The 26,299-nt window shown below is 39.8% G+C and overlaps 1 protein-coding gene across 4 annotated transcripts in view; it reads left to right on the top strand.

Annotated features, from left to right (window-relative positions):
• AFF2 (ALF transcription elongation factor 2) overlaps positions 1 to 26,299 on the top strand; it is a 333,326-nt gene that overhangs the window by 180,658 nt on the left and 126,369 nt on the right. For all 4 annotated transcript variants that reach the window (XM_082062239.1, XM_082062240.1, XM_082062238.1 and 1 more), the window contains exons 5-7: positions 19,021 to 19,107; positions 21,860 to 21,896; positions 22,169 to 22,220. In XM_082062239.1, coding sequence (XP_081918365.1) covers positions 19,021 to 19,107; positions 21,860 to 21,896; positions 22,169 to 22,220 — 176 coding nt within the window. The remainder of the gene's footprint in view (positions 1 to 19,020; positions 19,108 to 21,859; positions 21,897 to 22,168; positions 22,221 to 26,299) is intronic.

The following is a 26,299-nucleotide window of genomic DNA, read 5'->3' as shown; positions in this document are numbered from 1 at the left end:
AACTGTTACTTGTGCCACTTGTACTGGTGCTTTACACCAGCGTGCCTTGCTGTCATTGTGTGTTATGTGACCTGCCGTGCTGGTGCAGGCACAGGGCTGTGCGGAGGTGACACAGTGCAAATGAGCAGCCACCCCTTTTTTGCCTATAGAGAGCTGAGAAGGGACCTCCCTGAGCACTGGTTTACCTCTGGGTAGAGAGAGGATGAGCATACATTACACAGGAAAGAAAGGAAATTTTGTTTAACTAAATTTTCTTGAGGACTTGTAGTGTAAATTGAAATTGGGCTGGGTGTTTAGGCAATCGATTAGACATAATCCCACAGAAGTGAGGCTCCGGTTTGTACACATAAAGCTTTCGTGTCTGTGTTGTTAACTGTCTGGGCAGGCACTTCTGTCTCAAAATCTGTCCCTGCTTAGAAGAACAAAAGAATTCTTGTAGGTTCATATTTACTGTAGTAAAGCATGAAGTAACTGGATGAACTTCTGATGTTAAGTGGACAGCTGTGATATTAATTAAAAGCTTTCTAGTCTGGAAGCAAAACAGAATCCTAAATATAATTCAGATTGTAATTAGTATAGAAATGACTGGAGTTAAATGAGCAAAGTCTATAATTTGTATGGGCTTCTGTTTTCCTGATGACTAGCTCATGTCTAATGACATTGGAGAATATGTAAATTGATCAGCAGGTGAAAATGCCCTTGACTGGGCAAATTATGTGTAGTATTACCTTCCTCATGCCAATTGAAAGCACTAACAGATTTAATATGTACCATCCAGAGCTGAGGTGAACTGTTCACAGGGCAAAATTAGACTCTAACAGATATAGCCCATTATTTGCTCCTCAGTAATTGTTTTCTCTTCTAAAATACAAACCAACATTGAAGAACAATGTTAAACCTAATTATAATAATTGCAATTTAAAAAATTCAGGTACGCGGTCCAGCGTGGTTACAAATGCACTTAGTAGCTGACAGGCAGTTTAAATATTTTCATGTGGAATCTGGGGGCTTGCTAGGGAGGACATGATGTGAATTTAAAATGATTATCCAGACGTCATTGGACAAGTGAATAACGAGCTGACTGGCCTAGTAAATCATGTGAACCTGTCAAATGTGGGAACACGTTGGGGAGGAGATGATGTCAAGTAACAGTAACTTAGCAACCTGGCATTTAGCTGTCCAGAGAATGAGTAAGAGTAGCCACTTTTAAATAGCTGAGTAAATAAATGAATTCCTATATGTCTTAGGTGTGCTATAAAAATAGCCCAGCACCGTATGTTTTGTGTCAAGCTGCTTCTTTCTCCAGGATAAGGTGATTTATTATTTCTATTGAAAGGAAAAAATTGATTGAAAAGTTAACCCACGTGTAAATGTGTGTCTGTGGCCTTTGTCCCTTGTCTGGCGTGCAGCCTTTAGAAGCATGTAAGGAACAAGTAATAGACCTCTTTGAAAAATGCAATGTGTTACAACAGTAGGGTTGGTGATTTTTTTCGTTAGACTTTGCTTATGTACATGAAGGTTTGGATGGATAAAAACAATTAATTTCTTAGCAATTTCCAAGCCATTGTATTTTCAGCTTTTTGTCAGCATTTTCTCAATGGAGCCAGAACCAGTTTCATCTCTCACCTCAAAATAAATCAAGGGGTAATTCTACTGACCTCTGATCTCATTTGAGTTCATTGAATTCTTCTTCCTCCCACCCTGATATAAATTGGCAGCACCTCCACTTACGTTGCTGCTACTGTTATTAAACAAAAAGGAGTTACCCCTGCATTTTTGTAGGTATACATAAAAGCAGCAACTAGTTCTTGCTCTGATGACTCTCTAGTTGTAGTCTCACTCCAGAAAATGAAAATGCTGAGTAGTTCTTTGAGAACAGCTCATTCCTGGTTTGGTAGGTGATCAGCTCAATTCTCATCTCAATACCACCACAATCACAGAATCACAGACTGGTTGGGGTTGAAGGGGACCTCTGGACATCATCTACTCCAATCCACCTGCTAAAGCAGCTACACCTAGAGTAGTTGCACAGGAATGTGTCCAGGCAGGTCTTGAATGTCTCCAGAGAAGGAGACTCCACAACCTCTCTGGGTAGCCTGGTCCAGGGCTCTGGCACCCTCAAAGTAAGGAAGTTTCTCCTCGTACTCAGATGAAACCTCCTGTGCTTCAGTCTGTGCCCATTGCTCCTCATCCTATCACTGGGCACCACTGAAAGGAGTCTGGTCCCATCCTCTTGACATCCACCCTTGAGATATTTATAAACATTGATGAGATCCCCTCTCAGCTTCTCTTCTCCAGACTGAACAGACCCAGCTCTCTCAGTCTCTCTTCATAGGAAAGGTGCTCTAGGCCCCTCATCATCTTCGTAGCCTGCTGCTGGACTCCCTCCAGTAATTCCTCATCTTTCTTAAACTGGAGAGCCCAGAACTGGATGCGGAATTCCAGATGCAGCCTCAGCGGGGTAGAGTAGAAGGGGGGGACAACCTCCCTCAACCTGCTGGTCACACTCTTCTTAATGCACCCCATCATTCAGCACCAATTCCAGGAAGGTCAAAAGCTTTTTTCCAGCATTTTGTGTACTATCAGGCCGTATACACACAGACACAGTGACATCAATACTTGGAGTCATTTGAGGACAGGCTGGTGTAGGCTTGAAGGGCAAAAGGCTCTTTGGGAATTGGAGGATGCAGCCTTAGGTCTTTCCAGTCTAGAGCAGACCCTTAACACAGAGGTTTATCTTGGCCTCTGTGAGTTACACCTGAACACAGCTGAACAGGATTATTCAAGTTTTTGGTGATACAGCTTTACAGTGACAACATTATGGTGGCACCCATGAGAAAGGCACCTCATGAGCTTTGTCCAAAAATGTCTATTAACTCAGAGGTTCATAGTATAGAAAACTCGGAGCTAGCTGTGTAGGAGGTTGACATGAGTCAATGCTCAAGTACTTGGCTTACGTAGTTGGTTTTGTGGACCAAGTCACACTGCTGGCGTAGCACAGGGTGCATACGAGAGGAGTTCACTTGTGATGTGGGTATATGCTATAAATCTACTTCATGCTGCCAGATCAACGCAGAGCAGATTTCACGCTGATGAGGAGGTGATGGGGAGGAAAGGTTGCCTGTCTGATCTGACAAATGTGCGTGGGTGTGCAGAGTTTCCCGTGTGCAAAAGGTGGTGGTTTGCACCTGCCTGGTACAGGGATAAATGTCTCTTCAAGATGCAAGGCAGCAAAAGATTAGACCTTTGTGAGGACAGACAAGCAAGGTCTGATTCCAGCCTGCAGGCACATTTATCAAATAAAGCTTTTATTTTCATAGCAGTATTAAAAGAAACTATTTAGCAAAGAACTTTGAAATGTAAAATCTGATAATTATGTAGGTCTATTGCAGCCTGTATACACTGTAACAATAAAAATATTACAAAAGGTATTTGGGAAAAGAGAGAGAGATCGCAGTACACCCATTTCATGCTCACTGTTCAATTCTGTTTTCTTATCTCCTTAACCATAATATTTGAACATATCCTTTTGTACTGCCAAATTGAAATATTGCTGATTTCAGTACTATTACATAATTCTACTATCATTGCCAGACTTGCTACTGAAATTACTGTAACGTGAGCTGACATCACAAGAGTTTGGACATGTGTTTCTGCTCCTGAAGTGAATGAAAGCATTCCCGAGAGAAATTAATGACTAAATGAAAAAGTGGTAATTCTTTTCTGTTTTTCAAGGCCTTCAGCATCTCTTTTGCACCAAAACAAACAGTTTTAGTTTCTCTACTGCACTGATAGTCACCTCAGAAATGATCCACCATGTATGACAACATGTTACATGTTTGGCATCCTCACTCCGATTCAGTACTCTGTTATGACAAATATAATGCTATTTTATGGGAATATAGTAAATAATTTTTCCAAAGCCAGTTCAAACAGGAAAGTAATTCAGGTGAAGTCATTGTCTTAGGGGAAAAGATAAGTTTTGCAACTTTTGCAGAAGATCATGTGTACCCTCTGTGGTACTTAAATGTTGATCACTTCATATACTGCTTTCTCAAATACCTCTAAGTTTCATAGTTCCAGAAAAAAAATGGAAGTGAAAGAGACAAAAAATGTGGGAAAATGAGTTGATGAGGTCTTGTAGTTGAGTGAAGAGTATCATAAAACCAAGATTCCTACTCCAGATTTGCTGACCCATGGGACCTGATTTCCCGTCCCTCTTCATTGTTGTAAATTAAGAGTAACTCCCTTATCTTTGAGTGAAAGTGTGAGAGAAAACAGACCCAAGGAATCTGGGATGTCGTATCAACTTTGACCTTTTGTATGCTTCCATGAGCAAAAAAGGCCTGGAAGTGCTGAACTTAACGGAAAATCTTAAACACTTCTACGTGGTTATAGTGTTTGGCTCTAGCTGTACCAGATGAGCTCCCTTAAGAACCCTGTAGGCTGAATGAATTTATGTTGTATAAAAACATGACTGAGAATTTCAGAACCTCTTGTGTGCTGCTGGTGATTCCAAAATGACCAGTAACAACAGCTACTGGCACAGTATGCTGTGTGGTCGAGTAGAAAAGCCATCTGAAGCTCCTCTTCTCCACTTACACAGCTTATTGCCAAAGTATTAAACAAAACTTCTAGTCCTGTTTTGAAATATAGGTAGCAGAATATTCCTCTGGTCTCAGATTAATCATTTCTGTTATTTCATCTTGTCCTGTCAAAATGAAACATGGTTAAATATGGGCATTGAGTGTTTAAACTGCTAGCAATGTTACCTTTCTTTTGGGTAGATTAATAATGTGTAGTCTACATAACAAATTGCTTTAGGCACAGAATGAAGACATTGAAAACATATTAAAATCGAGTTAAGCTTTGTGAAATGAATGCATGCATTAGAAACAATTCTGGTTCGAAACTGCGAAGTCTATAGCATCTTCTATGGTTCTTTACCTCACAAAAGGCAAGAGCTTCATTTTTGCAGCCCAGAGGGCAAGTGTTGGGGGTTTTAAGTCCTGGTGGGAAGCCTCCCCGTGAGACAGCACTGCTGAAGAAGCGGGTGGGACCCATGAAGGATAAGTTGGCCATGTGTTGTCAGTCAAGAGGAACAGAGCTGTGAAAAGGCTGGACAGATTGCAGTGTCCAAGGGAAGACAGGGCTGGAAGAAGTAACCACATTAATCTTCAGAAAGAGTTTCAAGAACAGTCCTCTTTGAAATTTTCCTCTGAAGTTTCAGCTGGCCATGACAATCAAAACGTAAAAATATTGGTTGATGGTTAAAAAGATATATGTAGAAAAAGAACTAGAGAAATGAGAAAAAAGAATGGACCAACAAGGGGCCAGATACTCGAGGTTCGCTCAGTTTCAGTGCTTTAACTACACCTGCCATATTGCAGCCTTTGGTGCTTCACTGCTTTTGTGCTCTTAGAAGTAAAGTAAAGAGAACGGGACAAAGATGACACCTGGAATAAACCTGAAGTTAGAATTTTGAATCTCTTTCTTGCTCTCAGAGGCAATGGGTGGAAGTGTTCGGTTACAACAGATACTGTGAATATCTGTTGCTGTTTTCTTCATGTACTGCAGTCTGAATTTAACCCAAGTCACTCCTAATCTCTTCTTCTTAAGGCAATAATACAGATACCAAGTTACGGGTCAATAAGTATTTCCTCGTGAGAGATCCCCTGGATGACCAGGTGGACTTTTCCTTTGGAGGAGTCATGTGGTGACACCCCATCAGCCTTGGCAGCCTCCATGGGTTTTGCAGAAGCAGCCTACCATGGGAAGGCAGTCTTGCAGTCATCATCTGTCTTAGGTTCAAGTTATTCTGCATTCTGTAGGGAGAATAATTCTGGAAGCCACCTTTTTTGGAGGAGCAATTTATGTCTTTGCTACTTGCCATTGATCTGTAAGCTTTAAGCCTGTCATGCAGCTTAATCAGTGGAGCTCTTTCTGCAGGTGTCTTCCTTCTCACCTGTGGAGATTGCTTCAGCTGTCAAAGTCTTCAGAATATACCACTTCCTACCTGCCAGTAAAAGACTGGTGTGGTCCATCTTCCCATTTCTTTGAACATCCTCTCAAGAAACGTTTGAATACATAGACTCAGATAAAACATCCTACCTTTAATCTTCCTGTATAACCTTGAGATACCCCTTCACTCCACAGCGTCTCCTTCTATGAAGTGGGGAACCAGAACCTCACCCACGCTGCCATCACGCTGCGCGGTTAAATTAGTTAGTAGCAAAATGCATTGAGGTCCTCAGCTGGAATTATTGGTGCTATAACTGTGCAAGAGCAAGGCTGAATCAGATATTTAAAATTATACTACATACTGTGGCTTATCCATTTCTATAGAGAATTTCTAACATTTCTTTAAAGAAAGCGTGTCATTGAATTTAATGTTCTGAGAAACCGTATGAACTTCCAATCTATTTTAGCCATATATTTCAAATTGCGCTTATAATTGTGTTTTTTATTGAATATGTAACTTCCTTTCAGTTTCTTAATACAGTACATGGGTTTTAATACACATTTGAGAAGAATACATACTGTGGGTAGGAGGCACGTTTGAGCATTTTTAAATTGTCACAGTAAAATTGTCACATTTGTTTAATTAGCCTGTAGATCCTGACACATTGATTTATGTCAACTGTGTAACAATTTCTTTGGATAGCTAAAAAATCTGACCAGAATGCTTTTCTTTTTATTCTTTTTTTTTTTTTTTCCCAAGGAATTTTTTACATTTCTTTTTGATTTAAAAGCAGTCATACAGGCACCCAGCCTTGCAAAATTTAGCTGAAGAAAATGTCAGGCTGTAGCATTAGAAAGGAAGATGGTTTTGTTAGTTCAAAGCATTAAGGTCTTTGTTGACCACTGTTTGGAGGCAGGAGACAAAACCTGACTACAAACATGAATCTGAAGTTCAGACCTAATCGACCTTATTTATGTTTGTTCAACATTCTGCATGGGCTGTTTATTGTACCTGCCACAGGTGTCACTGTTTGGCTTTCCAGGGCGAGGGCTGTGGTGTAGGTGTCACTAGAAACCCTATTCTCAACAGTTTACAGCTCTTCTCTAAATATGTGATCTATTCCAAAATTTCTCTGCAACATCTAAGCAAACATTTTTGGGGGAGAGTTGAAAATAGTGCCTACTTGTATTTTGCAGATGACATGGACTTAGGAGACTTGCTAATGGGAATAAAAAAAAGGGCGGGGTGGTGGTTGTGCTTGATGCTGGTTGAATGGGTGATTTAAGGCATCAACAAAATTTCACCTCTGGAGCCAAGCTGGAAAATGGTGAGTAGTGATCTCATGTGGGGAATGCTTTGAGATCTTCTGATGGAATTTACTGCATCAGCACAGAGTGTTAAAGGCCCCTTTGGACTATGGAGCCCATTCATTTCTTTGCCATGAGTATATCTTGCTAAATAATACATTGTTTGTGTACTCCAAGGCACAGTAACCTTTAAAAATACTCTTCTGAGCCTTAGAAAAAAACAACTTGGTGTTTGGTTTGTAGGGAACATCCCCAGTAGTGATTTTTTTCTTTTTTTAAAATCAAGCCAATTAATCCCTTCCTGGTTATTCCAGTATTTTATCATTTCTAACCTCCTGAGTCCCTAATCTTTTCAATAAGAGGTCTGAGCTGCCAGTTTATCTGACAAAAAAGGAGTATTGTACCAATCAAATGAAAACTAGTGCTGAGATTTTTTTAAAGAGCAGCCCCTTGTCATTCCTGAGTTCAGACAAAAACAAAGAACGCAGCTTCAACAGTGAGGCGTTCACTGGAGGCTTCTTGCCATGAAAACAGTTATCACTCCTTTTTTTCCTTGGCAATTGAGTCATTGTTGCTTTTAAAAGAAGTTGTCATGATCTCCTCATTACCATTTTTCTTAATATGATAAGTGTAAACTACAAGAAAGCTATCATGTTTGAAAGGATACAGGAACCCTAAGGAATGTTAGACTAACTGTTTGTGCTCTTTGAAAAGGCTTAGTCTGGGAATTTGCCTAAATATATAATTCTGTCTCCTTTTGCAGCAACATTGTCATTTTATAGCGACTTTCACTTGTAACACGAGTTACCCTTCAAAAAGAATGCCGTGTTACTGCATCTAGCCTTTGTCTCTCAACAACTCTTTTTGGTGGTTGCTTGAATGTAATAATACATTGCATTTTGTACTTTAATTAAAAAAAAAAAAAAACCAAAAAAAACAAGTATTCTGTGGCAGGTTTATTCCAGCTTGTCTTTGAATGATAACTGGTAATCGTCAGTGTTTGACACCAGCTGGAGTTGCAAACAGCACTAAATGCTCAGAGCTAAGCATGGGTCTGCTGGGTGGTCTTGTCTTGGGGCTTGCGCCAAGTTTGTTCCAGATTGCTTGTATGACCCCTGATAAACTATTACTAATGAACCGTTTGCTCTTCCTTTTTGGCCATCTAGAAGCAACAAAGACAATACATGTCATCGTCTAGTAATGTAGATCTATAGTTTTTAAATGCTGGAACACCACAGTTACTGCATTGTGGTGCTGTAGATTGGCATCCTATTCACTGGCTTTCCTGTGGGAAACGAAGTAGTGTAGTATTTGGAGACAGGAAGGTTATGGACTTTGCCCTTTTCCAGCCCTGTTTTTAGGACTCCATTTGTTTCAATGTAGTTTGTTGTCAGAAGGTTTTAAAAAACGCAGGCATGGGAAGAGACTATATTAATCTGATGTATAGTCTGAACATGCCGTTTTCAGACATCAGGACTGCTCTGTGTGGGACCAAGCATCTTCAGCTGTCGTACGTCTTAGTTGCAGTTCTGAGTATCTAATGTTTCTGATGTCAGACTTACTAGCTTTGTAAGAAAGCACGAGCTAAGAAATGAGGAATCAGATGGGTGCATGTGATGGTGGGAACCTGTCTCCCAGAAATGCTCTGAAGCCTCCATACCTTAAGGGAGATCAAAAAAGACCTCAGGATGTTTTGGCTTCGGTTTTCTTTACTCTTTAAGCTGACTTATTTGGGTAAGACTAACATGCCAAAAAAAAGTATATGTTGTATCAAAACATCTTCTGTAACATACATTCATTTTTTCTACACCTGTTAGCTTAGCAAGAGTGGATCAAAGGGGAATGTTGGCGTGATTTACAGGACACACAGATGCAGGAACAGACCTGCTTCAAGGCACAAGTGAGGAAAAGGAAATCCAGACTGAAATGTTTGTTCTTTTCCAAAAGCTAAGATTACTATAATAAATGCCAGGTCGCATGATAGGGTTTCAAATGGCTGCCTAGATCTTTCTGTAAGAGAAGAAATTAAAGGGTTGAGTGTGAGAGACAGCAATGACTCTCCCTCTGTTACAGGCCAGATCCTATAGTATATTTTTTTGCAAATGTGCTAAGCTTTTAACCTTACAAAAAAACAGGGTGCCAAATTAGAGAATCCAATGTTCAAGCTTCAGTTTGAAGTTTTCTGTCCCTCCAGGGCTCACTGAATGCTGATCAAGCTGGCTATGTTGTCCACCCAGGATCTTCCAGACGATATTCACTGTTCCAAATTTCCAGCCAATATTCAGATGTTCCACCACTGCCCTAAGTATTGCATAAGACAAAAAATGAGAGAGTCTTTGCCCTCAGAGCATTCATAGTCTCTGATGTAGGCACTGGGAAGATAATCATACTCTGTGGGGGAGAGTGCATTATTCATACGCTAAGGGAGAAGCAAGTTTTCAACTGGGACACATGGTAGAGAGAGCATCACAAAGATTAAGAAAAGGAAATAGTGAAAAAAGGACCACTTTTGGAAGAGCAGGTTTGAGCTTTTCTAGGTGTTCACTGTGTCGTTGCTTCAGCCTCTGACCACTGTTTTAATGGCATTACAGCTGAGGCACCGATGAGACAATGTATGAGGGGAACGCTCAGCATTAAAAAGAAATGCTGCCCTGGCACAAGCCCTTAGGAAAACCCATGCAGCAATACTGCTTGTGTGGTAAGCAGAATAAAAAAGATCTGGCAGAGTCTTGGTTTTGAAGGCAAAAAAACAGCTTTTGTGAAAGATTTCAATGTGTGTTGTACAGCAGTGTGTGGTAGCTTCTTTGTATTTGATGAGTAACAACTTGGAGTCCAATTGTAATGAAAGCAAATCATGACTAAAGCAAAAGAATTCAGCTTTAAACTCAAATAAGTTGCCTAACCTGGTTTCTTTATTTCCCCCTATATGCTATTTCAGATAATTGGTGGTCCAGATTTAAGACTAAAGCTGGTGTCTTCTGGCGCAAGTTGCTGCTTTCAAATTCTTGATGGTTTTATAGAGTCAGTTTCATCGTATTGTCAGGATGTGGGTTATAAGCTGGTTACAAGGGTCTAAAACTTAGTGCACAATGTAAAACTGAAACAGTTTCTGTGCTAAGCCTACAGAATGAGAAGTTTTGTAGTTTAGTAATTTAATTTTGCCTGATATTGAATTTGGAGGTTTTATTTTTTAATGACATTGGCATAAGTGGCTTCAGAAATTAAATATGTTTTGCAATAAATTACATGGATAAGGTCTTGTCATGCGACTACATAATTCACTGTTATATTTTGTGTGAAAAAACACATTAATTGATTACATCTGGCAATGTAAAGGAGATGGTGTAATGTATTGTATAAATGTGCACAGTGGAGTGCCTCGGGGTAGGTGCAGTCTTGTTTTGTAACTAAATTATAGTTCTGCTCTCCTCTTGGTGTGAACCCTAAGTTTCACAGAAGAAAACAGGCAATTCAAGACATGCTTTTTTGCTTCTGAAGCTCAGGATGGATGGAACAAATTACCAGATTCCCTTAAACAAGTGCCAGCAGTGAATAGTTTCAAAACACAGTTGCTTATTTACTTGGAGAAATGTTGCCAATGTTTTTTAAGTGCAGAGATGAAATTATATGTTGGTATTAGTAACTTTTGAAATAATTAGTTTTTTATTACTTATTGTGCCTTTGTTTATATTATAGTGTTGTACTGCCAGGATGTTATGTTGTATTTAACAGTTCAATGCATACTTCCTATCTCTTGGGCCCCTCATGAACATTAGATGTGCCATCCCTGGAGATGGTTACCAGCAAGTATTATTTCGAATAAATAAAATCAATGGGATATGGCTGTGCATCTCAGTGGGGATGAGAAGCTGCCAAGAATGGGAGGTATTTCATTGGCCATGCTGGCCACAGCAAGACTCTGGTACTGTGTATTGGGCAACTAAGTCATGAGTTTAGTTACCGGGAGTGACAGATGAAGGTTGCACTAGCTTTTGGGAAGTGGGTTTAGTACTTGTAACTCCAAGGACCTGAATATTTATGGATACATCATGAATTTTTAGGACTCTAAAACTGGTGTTTACTGATGTTAACTGAATACCCTGTTCTGGAAGCAGCATTAAACAGACAGGATCTCAGTACAGCTGAGAATCAGTAAGTATGGAGGATCAGGATTTTACCCTCACAATTACTTTGATGTTCTTGAAATGCCTTGTGGAAGACACAGCACTGACCATTGCCCGCCAGCATCCTAGATAAGCAGGACCTGAGTGTGACCCATTCTGGCAGTCAGTTCTGTGTTCCTGACCCATCAACAGGTCTGTCCAGAAGAAGAGTTATGTGGGAATATGGATATAGATCACATGGCTCAGCATCTCACATGTGCTTGGCAAAAGGTCAAAGCTCTGATCATCCTCTCCTTGCATGCAGCCGTTACAGCCTGTCCTTCACAAACCCCACATATTCTGCAAGTAGAGAAGGCGCCTCCTGGGTAGGAAGTGGACTTACCTCAGTGTCGTTATTCCTGGTCAGTACATGCCTCTCTTTGAAGGCTCGTGGTTTGTTACAATGACGACACTGGCTCCTGCTCATCTGGACTTTCACTGGAAAGCTTACTGAATGGTCGAAGACAAAGACAGTGGGTCAGAGAGACATCTGCCTTGGACTTTGTGATTTCTCAGGCCTCCTTTTTTCCACAGATCTCCTAATTCTGTCTCATCATATAAAACTTGTCGAGAGGGCTGTCCCATATGCTTCCTGGAAAGTCCTGTTTCATTTTTTGACACAGTGTGATTCTATTTCCCCGATTATTTTCTGTGAACCCCCCATGTCCTTCCTGCACTTTACTCATACAGATAACCTAACTCTGATAAGGGTAGGGATACAGCTGCTACAGATCTCTCGTTTTGTTGCAGTTCACCATAATGATGTGTCTATAGTAGGACCCTCAGGGAGTTCTGCTGCATGTTCCTGAAAATGCCAAGAACATGTGAAAAGGTGCTTGAGGGCACAAAACCAATTTGGGATTGAATTGAAGGATTGTCCTGGGCAGCATGAGCCACATTCAGGACAGGTTTTGACCATATAACATTCCTGAGGTGAATCCTGAAAAAAATTATCGTAATCCACCGTGGAGAGAAGTGTCCAACCTGTTTCACAGAGGAGCCTTTGGAATGAACTATTATACGCACAGCATGGACCACTTGGAGCTCAGGACCCTGCAGGGAGCTTAAACATTTGACAGTATAGGCACACTGTTATGTAGGCTGTGGTTACTTTTAGGATTGTGTCGGACTTGTTAAATTGGAAATCTGGTTGTGGGTTCATCTGGTGTAGCTTCATTACTCTCCTCCTAAAACAACCTCTTGAGCTGAGATACCTTCTCACTGTAATGGAACATTGGTTTTGTTCTCATACACAAGATGATTAGAGCAATAAGTACATCAATCATGACTTGCTATTTTTTGTTGTCTTCTAAATGCTCTAAGCAAAGAATATGAGTGCTGTTAGTTATAAAAGCTACAGTATGAGGAAAAGATATTGAAAAGTGTGAGGTATATGGGAGTCAGAGTATTGAGAAGCTCAACAGAAAAAGATGTTCATATTGCTATCACTGTCTTTGTGGATTTCCAAATGTTAACAAAGTAGGAAAGGAAAACAAATGCTGTAAAGTTTATAGTCAACAGCTGTTGGGTTCTAAAGCAATTTCTCTATTCATTTTTAGTGAATATAATTTTTGTCTGTCCTTCTCCTTCTTGTTAATATGGAAAGGACTATTACTTTACTGTGGGAGGAATGGAATGCATCCCATTCTTCAGTTGGGCAGAGGAAACTTATTTATTGTCATTGATAAAACCCACAAGGTGAACACTGTAGTTTTAGATTATGGTCAGACAAATGGCTGCTATTTGAAGAATAAACTCTAGCTTTTCAGTATTTAATCCGCATGGTATGCACCACATTTCTAAATGGCTTTTTAGTAGTTTTTGGTTAAGTAGCAAGATAAATTTCAGTATGACAAAGGCATCGTTGCAGGTGCTGCTGCATTATTCCTCCAAAAATACTGGGCACTAGCCACTGGTAATAAAACATTTGCATGAGTAAAAACTTTCCTGCTTTAACATTCAGATCAGGAAAACTGAGTTTCTCTTGGAGGCCATCAGGCCATCACTAAACACTTTTGTTGTTGTTGTTCTTCCCCTTTGCAGGAAAACAATGTGGGATGCCTTTGATGCCGAGAATTCTTTTAAGTGCTGAAACATAATAATCAAATGCATATCCATGAATTTATCTATCATGTGTCTGTCAATAGTGACAATGTATCAAAATCCCTTCCTCAGGAAGCCTTTGACCCAGTATAAAACAGGCCAGATTATTCCCAACTACTGGTCAGAATATTCCCAACTACTCATGCAGGCTTCCATTCCTTCATAAGGAATATGAATGAGAAACAACCCATAGTTTTTTTGCTTTTGTGTTCCTTTAGGCTTTAGTGTCATTTACTTGAACATGTATAAGTATATATTTATATATTCATTCTTTAGCCTTTTCCCCAAAGATGAAAGGGATTGAGATGTTTTGTAATTCAGTATGCATCACACACAGAAAATGCGGATGCCCCTCATGTATTATTGGCTTCCTAGCAGAGAGAGTTTGATCAGGTTTGTATAAATGCAGAAAGATACTGTGAAGAGAGACGCTTTTTATTAAGATTCCATTGATAAATAGTTAATAAAACTTTAATAAATCATTAATAGAGGCTTTAATAAATGGTAAATCACTTGGTTATCTTTATTCCATCAAGGCAGTAGGTTGCTTAGCACGAGCTGTAACGTCGAGTTTGTAATAACCTTAGAACATCTGTTCATCATATATTATTTTTTTTTCTGAATGCAACTCTAAAATACTGTACAACCGAAAAGTGGAGAAAGTTTAAAGCAACAGATTTAGCAAAGAGTTAAAAGGACTGAGGAGGGCAGCTGACAGAGAGAATACCACAGGTAAAGTCTCTTTAGCAGCAGTGCATTTATTACTAGCAATCTGTGCAGGGCTGCTCCTCTGGCTGCCCTCTAATGATGTGGGCAAAGTGTTGGTCCTTAAACTATTTGTGGACTCCAATGCCACAGAAGAAAAACGCTGGTGTTGTTGCTTTCTTCTTCTGCCTTTTTCTTGGATCTCCTCTCCACAAGGGAGGCAGTAAGGGTGGCATTTGGCCAACAGAGATCTATCAAACTACAGAATAAGAAAAAGGGCTGGGAAGGATCTTAGAAATCTCATCCTCTACTGCACATCCCTGTCCCAATGCAGGGTTCAGTTCTGCCTAAGCCATTCCTGACTGATGTGTGCTAATCTGTTCTTAAGTGCGTTCCTCCAAAGGCGCAGTCTACAGTAGCGCTCTGTACAAGCTGTTTCAGTGTTGCGCGGTCCTTACCATTACAGGGCTTTTTCTTATGTCTAACTGGAATCTTGCTGGCTGCAATTTAAGTTCATCTTCACCATAAAATTGGAGAAGAGATTAATCTCTCCTTTAGCAACAGCTCTTTCTGTAATTGAAGACTGTTCTCATGTCTCCCCTCAATTCTCCCAAGGGAAGCAGCATGAGCTCTGTGTCCTGGGAGACGTCAAATTGGAGCAGGCTGAGGAGTTTAGAGAGCGCTGTGGGAAGGGAAGCTGCCTCAGTAGGGACGCAAAGTACACAGCCTAAGTGCTTTTATCTGTGTTTAAAACACTGCACACTTTCTTTTGAACGGGAAGGAAATGATGGAGAAATTAAATACAGAGCAAGGAAATAAATCTTGAAGGTGGCTATTAATTTTAGGGTCTGGTTTTGTAAAGCTATTTACCATCTGCACCATATCCCCTGTAGTCAGTTCTCTCGCTCTGACCTTTTCCTTAAAACTTGAAAGTTTAAATCCTTCCCCAGCCCTCTCCTTCCATTCAAATTGGGATTTGGCCTTGTACCTCTGCAGCACTTAAAAAGTTTGCTTGGAGTAGTTGTATTTTGGTGATTCATTAGATTGCGTCGGCATGTGTCCTTCTTAGTTACTTACCTGAGAGCTTTTGTAGCTGAAAAAACCAGACTTAGCTGAAGAGATGAGCGTGCCTAATTCAAATAAATAAAGCACATGGAGTCAATTAAAACAATGTTTAAATAATTTTCAGAGAGGAGGATGCTTGATGTTACATCAGAGGACCACAGTGACTTTTAAGCCAACAAACTGTGCAGGTTTACTTTCTCATTTAATCTCCAGGTCTATAAAAAAATACGTGCTTCCATAGCAGTCATCTACCCACTCCAACAGTTAACATGATTTTGGAATTATTTTAAGTCCAAACCATGTGAAAATAAATCCTAACTCAATTTTGTGGGATTACTTTGTTTCCATTAAATTCCTCTTTAAAGCATTTCATATGCTTGGTTTTATTATTGTTACTTCCAGGAATTTCTAAATACTTCCAAATTTGGATTGATTAAAGTTTTTTTAACTTTTCCTGGGGAAGAAAAAAAAAATGCAATTCCCTGCCTACTTCCCTGGGTATTTACAAACCAAGATGCTTATATATACATCTTAACGGATGCATACACAACACACACGCTATCTGTGTGGTTCTGTATAGTCATAACATGTTAGAATGTAGATAGATCAGATTTCACAAGTTAAACAAAACAGAGCTTAGCGAGTACTTGAATATGAGTGACCTTTAAAAGAAATTGGGGCGTAGCGAAGAATACTGAAGCCATGTAGATCATTAAACAAATGACATCCTTTCTGCTGCTTCTCCAAAGTAATGTGCGTGTGCTTAGGGAGCAGAGCAGAGTTCAGCAGACAGTCCCACCTCTGCAGGATGCGGGGTTGGGGTTTTGCCCCTTCCCTGAAAAAACCAAGCGTGGGTCTTGCGTGTCAGGCTGGAGCTCAGAGCTGCTCTGCGTATCATCTGCAGCTGCGTAGTGGCCAGTATGGGCTTGCTGCTCATACATTTTGTAGGGACATTTTTCAGTTGAGTAAACTCAAAACTTTTTCAATGATCATTCAGGGTTTATTGGTCAACAGTGCTGTGGCACCTATCTGTACAAAGATGTAGATGTGTCTCTTTAACTATATATTAATGCTTCTTCACCACTTCCACACAGTGTTTGTTTATACACTGAGCTTTAAATACTCGTATTGTTTTGCATGTGTGATCCTATCTGGACTTTTCTATCCAATAATTTTTATTACACTGATAATTGAAGTGAAATCCTTCAATGTAGTAACTTGAAACCATGAAATGGACTTTGAAGGTCACTGTAAACATGTAGATTGGATAGTCCTGACCTCACTGTAGTTGACTTTTGCTTCTGACCTCAGTGGGGTCACAATTTCTTACCTTGTAATTGAATTTCCTCAAATAATAGCAGACTCATTTTTCCTTTTCCTGCTGTTTTTGTTCAGGTGTCCCCTAACAGGGAGATGGTTGAATTTGCTTACACTTAAGCCTGCTGAGTTGGTACCCAGTGAACACTAGATGCATTATGATACTGAATATTCTGATTTTTTTGCTGGTATCACTTTCCCATGAATCCTAGTCTTTCTCTCCAGCCTTTTATGCATGGGCAAAAAGTGACTGAGGCCAAGCCTATAATTGCAGTTCTAGAATATGCTTCGTTTCTGCCTTCAATCAGGCTGCCTGCCCCTCTTTTAATTATGTGATATAGTCTCTCTTTCATCGTTTTGCTACGAAGAGATTTGCCACAAAGCAACCTCTATGGTATGGGATTTGGCAGAGGCATGCAGGATTTGGATTATATTATCTCACAGAAAAGTTCACCGAATGCTTAAATCTTTTTCTGCTTTCCTCTGTGCAGAGGTCAAACAATCAGTGCAATATAATAGTTACTTCTCGTCTTTGCACTGAGCTGCCACAGTCTCACCCACCAGGTGGGATGAGCTGTTCATGAGCTGCGTTTTTCCTCCTCATTGCCACCGTTTGGGCTTTGTGCAATGAAAACAGGCCCTGAGCTCCACAGGCAGAAACCCAAAAGCTCTTTCAGGAGGGCAGAGACATCTGCATTCTCCCCTGTCCCTCTGCCAGGACTGCGTGAGGACATCTCTCCATAGTGGTTGTTCCTGGGCTCTGTCCTTTGCGGGGCTCAGCCAGACCTTCCTGCACTGGATGGGCTCCAATAAAATAACAGAGCCTAACAGGAGCTTGGGGCAAGTTTGTATGTCCACCTGTCCCATTGACTGAAAACCATGGTGCCTAGTTTTCCTTTCTCTCTTCTAACCTCCTATATAACACATGATTTGTGGGGTACAACTGGAGACCTGAAACTTGCTGGCTGTATCTGCACTGAATCACACATTAGCATGCAGCTGTAGCCACCCATTCAGCCCAAATGCACCCACCACACACTGCCCTCTTGACAACAGTTAGATCTTATTTAATTAATGTTATTATGTTATATTTTTATTTGTGGAGCATCTGCAGTGGTTGCCACATTACCTACAGAAACTTGTGTGTTCATAAGCTTTGTTGGAACTGGCCCTGGGCTTGACCAGTATGAAATAGTAGCTGGGAAGTTTAGTTTGCTGCTGTCAGGATTATGACAATTGTGTGCAAAATTTCCTAGATCAGATGTTCTTTTGCTCTTTGTCTCCTGTGTCTCAAGCAATAATCCTTTCTGAGCCTTGTAGGCAAAGAAAAACAACCAAGACAAAGATAGATTGCTAGAGACAAGTGTTACTGCCTCTCTGAATATTTATTAAATTAAAAATAAAGATAAGAGAGAATGGAGCAGCATCTACCATAAAACACACTCATTAAAAGTGCATTTACAAACTCTGCGTAAAACAACACTTCTGCAATTTCTGTGTTTTACTGATTTTTCCCCCTCCTGTGAACACAAGCCCCCTCTGTTCCCACTGAGCTCAAGGGTGGCAGTTCCAGACTTCATTGTGGAAAAGCAGGGTGTGCACTGTCTCTTCTGCTGCCATGGGCACCCAGGTGATTTCCTTGAAGGCACCTGGAACACGCATGTACAAATGATGGATTAAAACATTGATATAGAAAATGGGCCTGCTGCTTAGATGGTCTGGTAGGCCGGTCTTCACCAGAGACTTGGATTTCCTAGTTAAGTATGAGCTTTCTGTGTAACCCTGTGCAAATCACTTAATCTCTCAGTCCCTCGTTTTAAAATGTTGGATATTGCACACCCATCAGTGCCTGTGGCCAGCGCTATGAGAAGATGCTTTGGTGCACGGGACACTGTCCCCACTCTCTTCTACAGCAGGCATTCATGCTGCAAGCCTGCTCCAGCTTTTTCTAGACCTGCCTCTGGTTTATTTTGCCACTCTACAACCTTGAATAGGGTTATATTTTGCCATGCAATCCTCTATAGGGTTGTATCCAGTGTGGTACAGGAAGGATCCTCTTCCTGCGTGTGCTTTACAGGCAAAACCCTGTTCTGTACCTGTGATGGCTTAATTCAAACAGCTCGACAGGCTGATGACACAAGTGGAGTCAGCTGCCACCTCATGAAGACATAGATGGTCAGAATTTTCAAGAGTAAAATGTGTCCATACCCTTGTTCCCAGGACGTGCTGCCTGTTGGGTAGTTAAGTTGTTCATCTTCCACATAAGGATGGGTGGTGGTGCTTTCTTAACCAATTGCATCTCCAGGCTCAGTGGAGAATACATGATCATTTTTTTCCTCTCTTTCTTCTTTATGTACATAAATTTGTTTTCAAAAACCTGTTTCTTTTTCTTCCCTAGGAGATGACCCATTCCTGGCCTCCTCCTCTTACTGCTATTCACACTCCTGGCAAGGCTGAGCAGACCAAGTTTTCTATCCCAAGCAAGGTACAAGAAGGCTGTTACCAGTGACCTGATTAACATTCTGTTCTATTGAGTGGTCTTTGCTGGAGTTTATTTTTGTAATTGATTCCATTTTCAAAAAATTCTAAGACTATTTTTAGTTGGAAATTCCCAATTAGACTGTTGTTATTAGTAGGACTGTTTATTTAAAGCTGCAAAAGTTACAGCAGAGACAAAATGAACTTTGGTGTTATAACAGCCTTTCTACATCAAGTACAACATATTCTCTTCGTTTGGGTTTGTTCCATTATTTTTTATGCAATGCAGGGGCTGAAATGGTCATTTGTTCCTACTTAGTGACTGACTTCATGACGAGGGTTGGGCTGCAGGATCATATTACAGTGACTTAAAATGTTCCTGCATGTGAAGAGTGTGACGGCATCTGCCTGTGCGGACATTCCAGGGGCACGTGAAGTTGTGCAGTGCGATCCTCAGCATTGGCTTTGTTAGAAGCGCACACTCAGCACTTGCCACATCGAATCACGTGCCTGAAGAACACCTGCAGTTCACCTGACATGCGGTGAATCTTTAAGTCGTATGATTTGAATGTGCCTATAGCCCAAATTCCGTTGTTGCCTTCTAGCTATGGTTCTGGTAGCACTGTTAGAAGTCAAGCTTGTAGCCCGGGCAGTTATTGCCAAGGGTGTCTTATGCTGGGACCTGAACAACTGTGAGCTGATGATGTTTAGTGAAGGGGAGCCAACTTCCCCAGGGTGGGAAATCTACACTAGTCTGACATTGAGCTACATAAAAGTTTCTTTCTAAAGGCAGGACCTTGGAAAATAGCTTTATAAAACTGGCGCTACTTGACATTATGGCTCAAGCGATCGTATCCTGTGTTAGAAACTGGAATGTGATTTTTCTCTTACTGATTTTATCTGTTTGGCAGATATTTCCCTATCTGAAATGCAGCCTCCATACTTAATTGGAAATTGTATGAAATTAGCAGTATCTGTGGCTTCTAAAAAAAATAAAGGCAGTGCCCAGAATGCCTTATTTTCATGGAATGTGATTGTTACTGTCTAGCACTGCCAGTGCCTCTGTAGTTAACTGCTGCAGCATTAAGAATCAGAAGTCATAATCATACAAGAGTATAATTCTCATTGCAAATTGGGTTAAAGTCAGTTGAACCCATTTAGGTGAAAGTTGAGTCTGACTTGTGTGAATACAGTGAGAGCAGAGAGTTTTGCCCACTTGAAGTGTTTGGGTTTTTTTTTAATTATGCCACCTATTAATTTAGTTTTCTGTTTTTCATGGGCCCTATAGAAACTGGTCGAAGTCCTGCAGGCTGCCACTTTCTCTATTGGCAGCAGTATAAGCATCGGTTCAGAGAACCTAAATTTTGGGTTGCTTTTCTGTTTCTATTAAGTCTGCTTTGAACTTTTAAGATCCACATCAAAGTTAATTTCTGGGCACATTAGATGTTGATCCTAAAATTCTTGACCATATCACTTCAATACAAAATATAAATTAGTTGTTTGGGGGGTTTGTTTTGGTTTGTTTTTTTCAAACCAAATAGGCAGGCACATAAGTGTTTCCAAGTTTACTAGTTTTACTTTAAAAAATACAACAGAAGTGTCTCTTCAGGACATCACATTAAATCAATTATAGCTAGCCAAATTATAGATCTTAGCCATAATGTGGCTGGATTATGCAGCCATATAAATCAAAGGCCGGCACTATTAGAAGTTCTCAATTTAACTATTTAAAAAAAATATGCTCATGAGAAACTTGTTTTAAAAGTGTGCTAAAAAAGGCGGAACTTATCAGAACAATTTATCCTTTTGACATTCAAATTTAAAGTGCCATGTTTACTCTTAGGGCATGATTTACTTCACAAGGGACTGACTGACATCACAGTATAATATTAGGAACTAATAATGCCCTAAGAGGAAGTGCAGTGAGAGCTTTAATGACTTTAACATCCTACAGAACTAACACTTCCAGCAAAGTAGTGCCCGGCTGTAAGATGAGGTTGTAAATAACACCTTAATTTTTAATGATCAAACTCTGCTTGGAAGGAAAGCTGATTACAATCACTGTGGACTATAAAGGCAAGACAAAATCTAAGCGTGAAAACACTGTGACATTAAGGAAGCAGCTTAGTTATGTGAGCCAGCAAGAATCCTGGCATTAGCATGCTCTGTGTGACAAGCCAGCTTCTTTGCTGGTTTGAAGTTGTTGTACTTCCATTGATTTCATTGAATTTGGAACACTTTCCATCAGGTGATGATCTGCTTCCTGCGTCTTTATCAAATCCTGTGTGTCACGGTCCAAATAAAAACTGCGACTGTCAATAAACGGGGACGGTGTTTCCAAGCATTGAAATCAAAAAAGAAAGGCAGTGGTGCTGAATTTAATGCATAGTTGCATTTGTGCTGCGGTGTGTTGTGCATCCTAGATGGCTCATACCTGCCTCCATGGCCAAACCTGGAGAAGGCTGGGGCCACCGTGGGTATAAATCTGGGCAGTATCTCCATGAAGGCGTACCTAGATTTACAGCAGCTGAGGACAAGCTCTTGTCTGAACTGTGGGAAGGTCCCTCAGTGGTGCACAGTTAATGTTTTTATCAACTAATGTCACTGCTGCTGCCTCAGCAATCACACCATCCTGTCCCTGTCCCATCTCCTTCCCTGTCTGTGCAATGCCAGTGCCCTTAATCTAGAAAGCTGAGATATGGTTTACCTTCTTCATCTTACTTAACTAATGCTGACATTGTGTGTGTTCTTATTTGTAGGACTCCCAACATCTGACCTCAGGATACAATGTACAAAGTAGGTCTTTATCATCCTAGTCCTAACAGGGTTGGGTGTTTGTTTTTTGTTTTGTTTTGTGTTTTTTTTTTTCCCACTTAACATTATTAAAACAAAGGCTAAAAAATTAATTTCTGTGGTGCTAAAGCAGATCTGTTCCATTTTTTTATTACATGTTATGCATTGTGGCATGTTGTGAAACCAAGTATAATTAGATGGGCTGACAGCTTTGGGTGCATTTTAATTCTACAGTAATCTTTTGACATTTGAAAATGTGTTTCCTTTGTTTGCAGAGTGGAGTGATCCAGCAGGGAAAGTTGCAACCAAGTCAGTGCCACAAAAGTCGTAAGTATTATTTCCAGCTTTAAGTCTCATTTTGAATTTATCGTGAAGAATGAGCTTATTTCTCCAAAGGTAACTAAAATCCAGCTCTGCTCATAATCTTGTCCTGGTGTTCAGGTGTTCTCAGTAGTCCTTAAAAATTAGCCATAAACCAGTTTTATATTTTCAGTGCTTATTACTGTTTCTTCTTTTTAAGCATTAGCTAACAGAGGTATGTGTGAAAGATGAGTTTATTAAGCAGAAATAATGCTGATTTTAGTCGTACAGCTTGCCAAAATTAAATCACTTTTATGGTTCTCTCATCAGATACTAAGCTTCTTACAATAGAAAATGCAACCCAGTGAACAGATGATGCAGGAATTTTTACATTCATATAGTGAGAATAAGACACATCATACAGAATGATTCTGCTAGCTGGTGTTGAAAAGCTGATCTTGAGTTTCATACACTTTGAAACAGCTGAAAATCACAGATGATCTATAAATATGACAGTTGAAAATTGTGGAAGAGCTAATTCTCCATTGTGTTAAGCCATTTTTCTCTGGTGTAAGGCTGCAGAAATGCAGCCGTGAGCTGAGACTGAACTGAGTTTTTACTTTTACCCCAGTATCTCAAAGTAATTTTCAAACAGGAATTAAATAATAACTTTGAAAAGCAGGTTGTTGATTTTATAGTTATGAAAATGTGTGGGTCTGATTTCAATTCAGAGCTGCTATTCTTTCAAGTGTTTTAAACCACTGAATAGAGAAATGCACTGGCTTAACTGACATTTGTGTAAATACAATATCTTCATTTAAAATTACTTCAAAATTATTCTAGAGGTTGCCCTTAATCTCCCAAGGACGTGATTTTAAGTAAATCCCTATAAGGGAAGAAAAATCAATGTGGAGGTACCTACAATAGGTTTTCAAATTGGATTTAAATATATTGATTCTTAGTGTCAGTTTGCGTACAGGAAAGGACTTGTTGGAGTTCAGTGATTTGTCTGTGACGATCTAAGAGCTGCAGGGCTAGACTAGATGTGGGTGCCAAATCCCTTGATGTACTCACCAGGCTCTGAAGGCCCAGTTCTTTATTCGTAAGTTCAAGTCACGGAAGTATGCATTGAAATAAAGATTCTTGAGTAAAGTTTAACAAAATTATGGTTAAATGACTTATTCAATTTTAAAATGACATGTTTTTTCCACAGATTGAATGAGAATTGCATAGGAACGCTAACGATAAATAGATTGATTTACGTGAATAGCAGTTATTTATGAAACTTAAATCAATTTTCGCCCTTTGCTATTTGATTTCCAGTAAGGGCTTTTTTTAAAAAAGAATCCAACCAACTAGACCCAGTCTTGTTGGTAACAGAATAGGTGCATTTATGTTTCAGAACATCAGAGTGATCCAAACCTAGCATCAAGCACATTCCATAAAATAAAATACTATTTAATCTTAAAATGATTTTTCTCCTTAAGCAAGTGTATTTGGATTCCACTGTGAAAAATATTTTAGTGAGTATACCATAAAATACAATATTTCAATAGTTTGTAACCAACAGTAATAGACTTGTCAATCATGGTTTATAGTTATAAGCTGAATTTCAAAAGAACAGTGCTTCCGAGCTCAGTGGTATATAGTGCATTTAATAGGACCAAAGCTCTCTATAGGAAGCCTGATATAAAACCTGAAGACACTAAGTATATTTTATGAACCAGTTGCTCTCTGTTCTGCTGCTTGATCTAAAGTTCTAGTACTATCAATCAGATTTCTGCTGCAATGAACTGCCTTCTTACGGTAGGTGATAGATTTTACACATGAGAGATCAGAGCTGCAATAAAGCTACTTTTATTTTTAGCTTCCAAATGAAGATCAGCTAACCCATTACTATCACTTTTTCTCTTTTACTGCAGAAAAATTGTTAAGGCAGCTTCTAAGGATTTCCATAGGGCTTTGGGAGGTTAGAAGGCAGTCCAATGTGAGACTTGGTATTACAAGGCCAATTTGTTTCTTCAGATCTGCATGTGCAGTTACCACCACTTTCACTGGGAATTAGAGTACTTGATGAGATAATGAAATTAAAGCAGAGAGTGGGGCAGAAAGACGTAATGGTATCAAGCAGAGCTGGATAGTGTGGTACAAATAAAACCAGAATAGATTGACAGCTCCTGCAGTCATTGTGTATTTTAATAATACAGTATTTATCAGATTGCAGTTGTACTTAGGAGGATTCTGTTTTCTAACATTGGACAGTTTCAAGGTGTATGAGTGAAATTAGAGTCCAGCTTATCCCCAGTGACATTTACCGCTCCAGTCAACCACACAGCTTGATATTACTGACTTCAAAATTGTATCCCTCACAAATTCCCAATATATTTTGTCAATGGGATCTGTTATCTCTATTTCAGTTTGATCAAATGTGATTGGATTTGGGCTCATTCATCTGTATGATTTGTTAGAGACCTTTTAACCTGCAGATAGAATCATAGGATCATAGAATCATTTCAGTTGGAAGAGACCCTCAGGATCATCGAGTCCAACCATAACCTAACCTAACTCTAGCACTAAACCATGTCCCTAAGAACCTCATCTAAACACCTTTTAAACACATCCAGGGATGGTGACTCCACATGTTTCTAGATATTTCCCAACTTTTCTAAGTTTACATGCAATTCAAGTGAAACTTAAGTTGTATTTTCCATTTACATGGGTCCTAGTGACAGTCTTGTAGATTCTGTTGACTTTGTTAAAAATCCATAGGAATTGGTAGTAATGTGCTTGCTTGACTGGGTTTATAGCACGACCAGCTGAGGGATGCATGCAGAACAAAGATACTTTACCTTCATGATGCTGTATCCTCCAGCAGCCAAGCTGCCTGCACGTCATTACAGAATTCAGATGCAGAAACATTGGCATCGTGGAGCATCAGACCAAGGGATGTACAATCTTTGCAAGATTAATTTTCAGATGTGTGCTTTTAGGGGGCCAAATAGAGGCAACATACTGCAAAGTGGATTAATTGATCAATGACTTTGTAGATGGATGCAAGATACATGACTTGTTGTCTAAGTAAAGCTTTCTGAAATACTAATTTCATCCTTTTTATACTATTTCAATGTACTTTATTACATCCATGTGCTGGAGAAACCAAATCCCTGGTGCTTTTTATCAGGTAAAATAGAAGATAGCGTAGTTGGGATTGTGTCTAAATTCTGCACCTAAGTTTTACATGAGTACATGTAATTAACCTCTGATTCAAATTTCTACTCAAAAATCTTGAAAATGAAATTTTGAACACTGATGTGCACAGGTTTGTGTACACTGTTGAATTTTTGTAGCTGAAATCAGGCTACATAAAACTATGGCGCTTGGCTTCCCTTAATGTCAAATTCACTGTTAATCTCCATTGAGTGTTGTACAATCAGATTTCAGCCTCTCTGCTCCGATTAGTTTATTATGAAGCATAGTGAGCAGGAACAGATAAGGTACAACCAATTGTATGAGAAGGATTTTCTGTCAGCTTCCATGAATCTGAGGGTACAAACTCAGCTCTCCACTTCGGTTTCTGTTATATAATTGCCATTGCAAGTGTGTCATCCTCAAACACCCAGTCCTTTTGTTCTGTTTTGGTTGTCAGCATTTGGCCTCTGTCCACTTGGAAACTACCCAGAACGTTTTTAATCAAGCACATCCTGTGTTTCGAAATCGCACTGCAGAGTAGTCTTGAGTAGTTTCCATAAAAGCCTAGCTAAAAAGAAGAATGTAATCATAATGGTATTCTTTCCTTGTCATAAAATTACTTCCTATACTTACTGTATTAATACAGTATTAAAAGGCCCTTCTTGTGGGCTTGGTGAACTACCGGAAACCATTAAAAACTTAGAGCAGCAAATTTTTATGGAGCAGACAAAACCAGCTTATTTGATCTTTATAGAGTTTTTGTTATCCATCATACTTAATGATACACAATCTGTGCGGGGGCTCCAGAACAGCTAGATACAGTGGGCTCAACAACCAAACAAGCAGCTGACACCCTTTGTGTGATCTTTCAGCAAGGATTTTTCGAAGGGGACTCACCACTGGTTTCACTTGGGCCA

This window comes from Streptopelia decaocto (assembly GCF_964273445.1).
Source record: "Streptopelia decaocto genome assembly, chromosome: 10".
In the NCBI taxonomy this organism is placed as follows: domain Eukaryota; kingdom Metazoa; phylum Chordata; class Aves; order Columbiformes; family Columbidae; genus Streptopelia; species Streptopelia decaocto.
Note: the sequence above shows the minus strand (reverse complement) of the source record. Positions and strands in the feature narration are given on the sequence as shown.